The following is a 9,123-nucleotide window of genomic DNA, read 5'->3' as shown; positions in this document are numbered from 1 at the left end:
CCTGGTCTACAAGAGCTAGTTCCAGGACAGGCTCCAAAGCCACAGAGAAACCCTGTCTCGAAAAACTAAAAAAAAAAAAAAGATATGTTCACCAACAGGGGAGTCATGTAACAGAGTAGGATGCTAGCAGGGAAATTTAGCAGATGTGGACTTGTAAGCAATGTGGGAAACAGAACTGAGAGGTTCTGATGGAGGGAGTAATGAAAGACTTCCCTAGGATTCCAGGCAAATTAGCAGGAAAAATGACGGAACAAGAGACTAGAAGCAGCACATGGGATCCAGAGGAGGTAGCTAAGAGCTTATTTTGAAGCAGGTCATGTTAAAGATTCCCAAGTAAAGCACTCAAAACAGATCCACAGTGCCCTGAAACGATGCACTCAGGAACTACACCTGTTTTATTTTAAAGCCTGGAGTAAACACATGGGAGTCAAATCATCTAGAACCTCAGGTAGCAGCTAAGATTCTTTTCATAGAAAAAAAAAAAAAAGGCTTCTGAATTTTCAGTCTCTATCATATAAACTCACTTATATGAACATTAAAAGCCTGTTTGTTATTAAGCACGTGCTCATCACAAGTGCACACCAATCAGAACCTACCATTTAACGTGATCTCAAATGCACCCGTCGACATACACTGGTTCTCAATCATGTTGCTCAAGAAGAAAACCATCATACATGCATAAACCTAGAAGCCAAACGGCACAAAATATAAGACACCTTCATTTGATAGAAAGTTTCAGCCTTAATTGGACAGCACTTTCTTTTAATTTAAAAGTGTCCACACAAAATGTCATCTCACAAATCATCTATATACCAGGAAAAACTCATAGCTCTTTACATGTTAAAGAACATAGAGACACCATTCTTATTATTTACAGAATTTCTAAAACGTCTCAATAACTGAAGTTAAATAAAAAAGAATACCAAATTTAGAATGGCTCATTTTACCAATTTTAAGATGTAAAATGTCTCACAAGAGAATAGTGATGCAACCACCAGCAACTTTACATATATTACATACAAACTACTTAAATTAAAAAAAAAATCTTAAAATCATCTGTAGGTTTAGACTGTGCCCTAGCACATAGAAGAAAATGTACTATTCTGACTTTGTAAGAGAACAGTGATGCAATTGTCAGCAACTTTATAGTAGATAGAACCTACTTAAGCTAAAAAATCATTTTAAAACCATCTGTAGGTTTAGACTGCCTTAGCACATAAAAATACATGCATTCACCCTTCAAAGGCAAATCCACCCTTTTGAAAAGGAGAGTAGAAGCGCTTTAATTTAGTAAGATTACTGGATGGAGAGCTGGGTATGGTGGAGACATAAACTTATAACACACTGTTTCAGAAAGTCAATGCCCATAAGGGAAAGAAAGTTTGCCTGACTATTCTCTTTGAGCCAGGTGGTATATGACAGGTTTTGTGGGAACACAGAAAGTGTTGTCACAAAAATCTGTATCTTTATCTCTTGGCTTTTCCATGATCAACTAAGAATGGCAACTATACCTCTGTGCTATCCACATGTGAGCGCAGCACAGAACACGTGAGACTGAACTGCAAACCATGTCTAGTGAACAACGGGGCAGAGATGTAGCTCTCCTAGAGACAGCTAAGGATGTTTATGGTAACAAATGCCTGTTCTGGAGAACCAGTGAACAAGAGTCTGCTAAGGGTGCTGAGGCCAGAGATAAAGGGCAAAGTCAGAGCACTCCCCAGAGAACTTTGCTTCGTAAGGGACGCAGCCAAAACACTCCCGTTCAAGAGAGAAACAGAACTAAATCCATTTCCAATAATGGTGAGTGACTCGGGAAAAAAAAGATTTTAAGTAAAAAGATTTAAAAATAAGACTAATTGGCAGAGGGTCACAGGGTGCAGCCATGCAGCAATAAGCTTGCCCACTTGGCTGAATAACTAAGAAAAGCCCAACATTGAGAAAGACTAACTTCTCCTTTCTCTATCCTAAGCATGCTTCCCTAAACACTCTGGACTTCCCCAGTGTCTGGGCTTCCTAGGTCTTTCTCTAGTGACCCTCTGTACCATAAGGCTGCCCATCAACCCTGGCTCTGACGCCACACCAGCTTAAACACCATGGCTTTCTTTTCCTTCTCTCCTCCAGGCAGACGCTGAGGTTTCACAGTTTCTTTCTCTTGTAAGTTAAACACACACACACACACACGGTCACCACAACACAAAAGCCCAGTCACCAAAGCCACATACCTACCTTATTTTCTTGGCCCCACTGCCAGATGCTAGGAGCTTGCATGCCGAGAAAAGCAAAAGGATCCTTGCCAACAATTATTAAGCCTATTAATACTAGTTTGAAGACTGACAGGAAAGATGCTATATGTCTAGCAAAAGAAAAGAAAAAAGTTAATCAGAAACTACAATTTCTTATCTTTTCTTTTCTTTTCCTTTTTTTTTTTTTTTTTTTTGTTTTGTTTTTCGAGACAGGGTTTCTCTGTGGCTTTGGAGCCTGTCCTGGAACTAGCTCTTGTAGACCAGGCTGGTCTCGAACTCACAGAGATCCGCCTGCCTCTGCCTCCCGAGTGCTGGGATTAAAGGCGTGCGCCACCACCGCCCGGCACTCTTATCTTTTCTGGAATTTAATAATCACACTTTATGTGAAGACATTTTCTGGATATAAAATCCAAGTTATTAATTGCATTAAATTTAGTATCATTAGTTTTCTAGGAAATTTGGGGTACCTGAGGTGGTTCAGGGGTAAAAGGCATACTCAGAAGGTGCGGCAGCCTGGACTCAATCTCAGACTAACTTCCCAACATGAACTGCACGAGGAGACCCCTCTTAAAACATCAGCCTATTGCTATTCACAAAGCAGAGCTCTCTGTTCATTACTATGAGAACGAAGAAGTACCCGACCCAGCGAGGCGAATGAGACATTTACAAACTGTGTAAGCTGAAAGGCTGTCCTCAAGCACTGAAATTCACTCACCTATAAATTGGTTGAGGGAGGTAATTCTCTCCTTCGATGCGGATGTCTGGGTACCGCTGGCTAATAACCCGCATGTATTCCTCAAACACCCGCCTGTACCCTCAGGATACACTGCCAAAAAAGAAATGTTTCCATTCAGTATTTTGAGTGTATCTAGACTTAAAGTCAAAGAAAGTGTAAATATTATCAGATTAAAAATTTTTCAGAATCCACCGCAATTAATGACTGACCCTAGACAATGAACACAGGGAAGATTTTTCCATCTTATAAATTTTGTGTATTTATGTTCCCGGCAGATTAACCAGCCAGTTATAACACTACACTTCACAGTTTTGGGTTAGACAACAGCAAACACCAATCCGCGTGTCTGCACATCACTCTCACATCACCTGACCCTTTGTAGAGAGTACAAAACATATTGACGGGAATGCAAGCCTCGCAAACCCTTTCCCACCGCCTCACTGCTTGTGAGAGCCCTGGAGTGTGTTTGAAAAGTTCTAAAACCAGGTCTAGGCCCAAGGATTGCAAAAGGCCTGTGAGAGACCAAACAGGGAAACCGAGGACCCGAGAAGGCTTCCTTCACAGCTTTTCTCACTTACATCCGTATTTCCTCAATAAAATGTGCATATTTCTCTTCTCAGTCCTACTGAAAGATTTTAACTGTACTTCCCTCAGAGGTTCTGGTATTAAAGGAATAACTTTTTTAAAACCTACATTCATTTCTAGAGAAATTCCAAGCTATCTTATAATAGGAGTTCATTTCTGGAACATGAACAATGCTGGCCAGGGGTTGTGTGTCCTGTAAGTAGGATCCTAACCTTCTGCCATGTGAACTATGAAAACAGGAATGGAGGGAGTTTTTTGTTTGTTTTGTTTTTTGTTTTTTCCTTTTTGGCTTTTTTTTTTTTTTGGTAACTCTAAAGGCCTGAGATTTTGGTCATCCCCCTTTCTGATAGAAAAGCACTCGAACTGAGTCATATCCCGTAGCCTGCCTAAATTTTAATCTTAATTCGGAGGTAAGATACTTGAAAAGGTCTGAGCTTACTGCAAATAGATATCTGGCTACAATTAGCAGATATAGCAGAGAAAAGAAAAGTGAAATAGTTGGTACCCAGTTAGGCACTATGATAGTTTGCATGTAAGTGGCTTCCATGAGCTCATAGGGAAGAGGCACTATTAGGCTTTGTTTGAAACAGGTATAGCCTTGTTAGAGGAAGTATTACTTGGGGGCAGGCTTTGAGGTTTCCTGCCCAGTGTTAGAGACCAGTTCCAGTTGCCTTCTGATCAAGATGTAGCCAGCACCATGTTTGCCTGCATGTCGTCATGTTCCCTGCCAGGATGATAATGGACTGAACCTCTGAAACTAAGCAAGCCACCCTATTAAATGTTTTCCTTATAATAGTTGCTATGGCCATGATGTCTTCACAGCAATAGAAACCCTAACTAAGATAGCAACTAAACTGGTAGAGTTGAAAAAGCTCTAAGCCTTTTTGACATAGCATGGGAAAGACTTTTTCTAGAATTCCTAAGTTTCCAGTTCCATGGTGTGCATGACTTCTCCCCAAATATACTGTCACTGAAGACTAGAGCTATCTCTCACTGTTCTTGAGTGCCCAGAGCACAATGAAACAACGTTTCATGAGTGTTAATATAGATAGGTCCAACTTATTTAAAGAACCATGAAAGTGCGAATCAGTTTTAACATGTTTGTAGATAAAAGAATTTAGTCTACGCCGGGCGGTGGTGGCGCACACCTTTAATCCCAGCACTCGGGAGGCAGAGGCAGGCGGATCTCTGTGAGTTCGAGACCAGCCTGGTCTACAAGAGCTAGTTCCAGGACAGGCTCCAAAACCACAGAGAAACCCTGTCTCAAAAGACCAAAAAAAAAAAAAAAACAAAAAAAAACAAACAAACAAACAAAAAAAAGTATTTAGTCTATATATAACGAAAATGTTAGCAAAACTTTTCAAGTCTGCTTATTCTCCAACCAAATCTTTCCTAACCCTAAATTCTACAGTCTGCCCTAAAGCGCTCTACAAACGCTCTGTCATACCTGTTTTCGGGTAAGAAACCTTTAATTTGCTCAGCTCTGTTCCCCAGTCATCAACTATCACACACACAACCCTCTTCTCATACACATCTGTGCTAGTCCATCCATTCCCCAGCCCCAAGCCAACGACGAACTCTTCTGCTTACTCCACCTGGTTCAGCTAAGCCTCCCTCCCACAGGTGTTGAAATGTGAAGACTGTGGTCTAACCTGAACCTCCTGAGCACTGGCAGCAGGGAGGCACAGCTCACCCGCTCCTTCTCACAACTTCTCCTCCCATCCCACACACGGTTCCTAGGAATCTCCGCACACAGCCAGCTGACTCCAGTCACGTGTGCGTTGTACTGTTAGCAGTCTACTTTATATCGAGTATCATGACCGTTTCCATCGACTCACTGTTTTCTAAATACATGGCTTTTCTGAATTAGATATTCCAAAGGGTAAGTACAGGGCCTGCGCTGCACCAGAAAACAAAAAGCTCTGGTCAGAATGACTCAGCAGGCAAAGGTGCCCACGTGAGAGTGAACAGGTGAACACACACACATTACAATTTTTAAAAAATGTTTTAAGCTACAACCACACTGGGATAAATGCAGAATTGATCAAAAATAGCTTTTTAACCACAAGCAAGACAAGAAGATGGGCAAAATACAGTTACCACTTTCAATTCTTATTCTCTTTTGACGTCTCATGAAAACTGATGTAAGCAGGTCCTAGAACAAGGCAAGCCTGTTAAGTTTTGTCTTCCGTTTTAGACCTGAGCCGACTCAGAAAAGGTGGGTTGACTTGCTCATAGCCACAGACTAACAGAGGACAGACCAGATGAGAAACCAAATTATGTGGGCCACCAACAAACCCATCTGACTCCACAGTCAATGTCATGGTCCTCAAAGGGCAATGAAGTAAGGATTTTCAGATTAGAAAGACTGACAGACACAAAAGTTTCACGAGCTGGTGAGATGGCTTGGCAGGTAGAAGTGCCACACGAGCCTGATGACCGTGTTCAATCCCTGAACCCATGCTGAAGATAAGCAACGCTAAGGTTGTCCTCATGACTGCCACATAAACGTGCACACACACCGCCTCCATAATAAATAAAAATCTTAAGAAGCACCGAGGGAAGACTGCTAAACGCGGACCCGTGCATAGAGTCAGGAAATGCGCTCTCCAGCTACCAACAGTGCAGGTCCATCAACGTTCTGTCATAGCGGCCACTCTGGTCTAATGAGAATACCTGCACTAACTATTCAGCTACCCCTGTACGCTGAAAACAGCCATGCAAAAGGGACACAGGATATGTAGAAAAATGATTACAACAGTACTTTAAATGATTACATTTCTTAGTCTCCTGAAGGAGTTTACCATCTCATTCGAGAAACAAATGTACAGCAGACACTGGGGAACAACTGCAGGAAACAAGCGAGCCCACAGTGCGGTGCGTAGATCAAACACGTGTAATTAAAGTGAGAATGTAGCTGGAATTTCACTGCTATATATAATTTTCTACCCCTCTTTTCTCAGGCCATAGCCTATCTGGATTCAACCTTTATGAGAAAATAATCTCTACTCTCTCCTTATTGGCAAAATTGGCAATAATAAACATGGGCCCAGGTCCTACCTTAACTGGACATTATGGCTGAACTGAGTAGTAGAGTCCTAACAGGAAGGTAACTCCCCACGGTACACAACCACCTTCCAAATGAACTAGTCAAGGTGAGAGACGGCGTGACACACACGGAAGGGAGAACCTGCCTGTGTGGCACAGGTGATAAGTTTAACAAAAGAAGTTCTGTGCCCTCTGAGAGAAAGCACTGTGATCTCAGGACACAGAACAATGAAAAAACAGCTTTCTCAAAATTCTACATCCACGACAACTTCAAAACTGGCAGCTGAGATAATCCAGCCAAGACTTCAGATAAACTCTACACTTTCCAATCACACAGAGACTAAACAAAAAATAATACAGCTACTTCTCCCAGGACTTGATAATTATCCCATTTTTCTCAGAGTCCCCCAAAGATTCTGTTGCCCACAAACAACATGGTGCCCACATTCCTAAGAGGTGTGTGGGGGGGTAACTTTTGGTCACTCAGTGGGTTATGGATATTTGCCATCATGGGGGGGGGCTGGTTACAAGTTGTTATTAGTAAGGGGAAGGAAAAAAGCTGAACAAAGGAAATTAGATTCAAGAATCTCTTCCTGCCGGGCGACGGTGGCGCACGCCTTTAATCCCAGCACTCGGAGGCAGAGGCAGGCGGATCTCTGTGAGTTCGAGACCAGCCTGGTCTACAGAGCTAGTTCCAGGACAGGCTCCAAAGTCACAGAGAAACCCTGTCTCAAAAAACCAAAAAGAATCTCTTCCTAAAGGAAAAGGGGAAAATATAATATAGAAATGATGAGAGAAAAGGGTGGATTGTTGAGTCTACTTTTGAAAAACTACTAGTCTCAAATATTTTACATTACACTGGTGTGGACTTTTGCACACTGATACAGATTTAAGGCTATTCTGTTCCACTGTGTAAAGTTTCTACTCTTGTTTAAGGTACTGAACCTATGCAGCTCATTTAATACATCTCACACCTCACTAAGACATATGCAGGGACTCTGCATTTTTGCGCAAACTCCATGTTATTTAAATCATCATACTTAGAGATCATAATGCACTTTAGATGTTGTTTTTTTTCAGTAATTATAACACTTCTATTTACAGAAGTAATTAAACAATTAGAGGTCCTAGTAATTTTTAACATATAGTATTGCATAGAACATTTTCCTCTATGAAGAGAGACCAAACGACACTCTCATCTCTCTTCACAGCCAGGCTCACTCTTGCACACCATCCAAGGAAATCACATTTTGTTAATTTTGCTCAGTTGCACATGTGAAATTTTAAACTTCCTCTCCATGGAATCATTCTCTCACCCAAAGACAACGGTTGCTTTGGTTTGTATATTGTTCAAAATTTATACAGGAAATGATCCAGCATAGGTTGGATCTTGCAAAGTCTTCCTGAGTGACTGTCCATTTGGGCGTTATCATTAACATGCCAGAATGTTCATATGTGTTCAAATTTATGGTAGCTCACTGTCTGCGGAAATATGGGGGTGCATATCAAAGGATCTGTTGACCAAGCTTAACTAGGTAAAGGGATGTCTTGATGTCCTTCGTGTAACCGGAGACCACTTTAGTGTTGTAGGTGGTGTTCTCATTTCACTGAGGTTTGATCATGAGAGGTGGACAGCTCTTTGCACAACATCTTAATTCATCACTGAAAAAGAGACTGATCACAGAGAGTAGAGAGTCACACAGAAACAGTCTCCCCTTAAAAATAATAAATAAATAAATAAATAAATGATAAGACACAAAACAAAACAAAACAAAACAAAACAAAACAAAACTAGATCTGTGCTTTGATTCCAGCACTCCAGAAATAGAGACAGGTGTGAGTTCAAGGCCAGCCTGGTCAACTTAAAGAGTTCCAAGAAAACCAGTGATAGACTGGAACCCACTGTTTCAAACACACACAAAACAAAAAGAAAAGACCTCAAAGACTATGGGGGGGGTGTCAAAATAAAACAGCAGAAACAGTAACCAAAAGACTCCAAACTAGAAGACTTCTTCTGTACTAGAAGCTGATCTGCAGGGCTGGAGAGACAGGCCAGAGAGCACACACCTCTTATCATTCCACAGCTCAGCATCCTGACTGCTCTCTCCACTGTGTCTGGGGAGTCCACGGGGAGCTCAGTGGCAGGTGCTCATTTAGACCTAACAAAAGGGCAGAGCATTTGCATAGGCCCTGCACACATGTTCCTGTAGGCATGAACGCATCTGTAGGTTACCTTCGTGGTCAAGGCAGTGGAATAGTTGTGTACTCTGTTGGAGAACACCAGTACAGTGCAAGCACTACACCATCCCCTGCAGATACTTTCAATCTGAGACGGGCAAAATCCACGGATGTGGATCTCACAGATACAGAGGGCCAAATGAAATTCACCACCTCAGCCTGCTAAATTACCTACCTTTAGAAAACCTCTCTAATCTGGGTGGTGGTGGCGCACGCCTTTAATCCCAGCACTTGGGAGGCAGAGGCAGGGGATCTCTGGGAGCCTGGTCTACA

The 9,123-nt window shown here is 41.9% G+C and overlaps 1 protein-coding gene across 1 annotated transcript in view; it reads right to left on the bottom strand.

Annotated features, from left to right (window-relative positions):
• Window positions 1–9,123, bottom strand: part of Selenot (selenoprotein T) — a 19,385-nt gene that overhangs the window by 4,140 nt on the left and 6,122 nt on the right. The window contains exons 2-4 of the mRNA XM_005344016.3: window positions 2,959–3,069; window positions 2,227–2,353; window positions 597–684 (exon numbers count right to left, since the gene is read on the bottom strand). Of these exons, the coding sequence (XP_005344073.2) occupies window positions 597–684; window positions 2,227–2,353; window positions 2,959–3,069 (326 nt within the window). The remainder of the gene's footprint in view (window positions 1–596; window positions 685–2,226; window positions 2,354–2,958; window positions 3,070–9,123) is intronic.

Source organism: Microtus ochrogaster, chromosome 1 (genome assembly GCF_000317375.1).
Source record: "Microtus ochrogaster isolate Prairie Vole_2 chromosome 1, MicOch1.0, whole genome shotgun sequence".
NCBI lineage: Eukaryota > Metazoa > Chordata > Mammalia > Rodentia > Cricetidae > Microtus > Microtus ochrogaster.
Note: the sequence above shows the minus strand (reverse complement) of the source record. Positions and strands in the feature narration are given on the sequence as shown.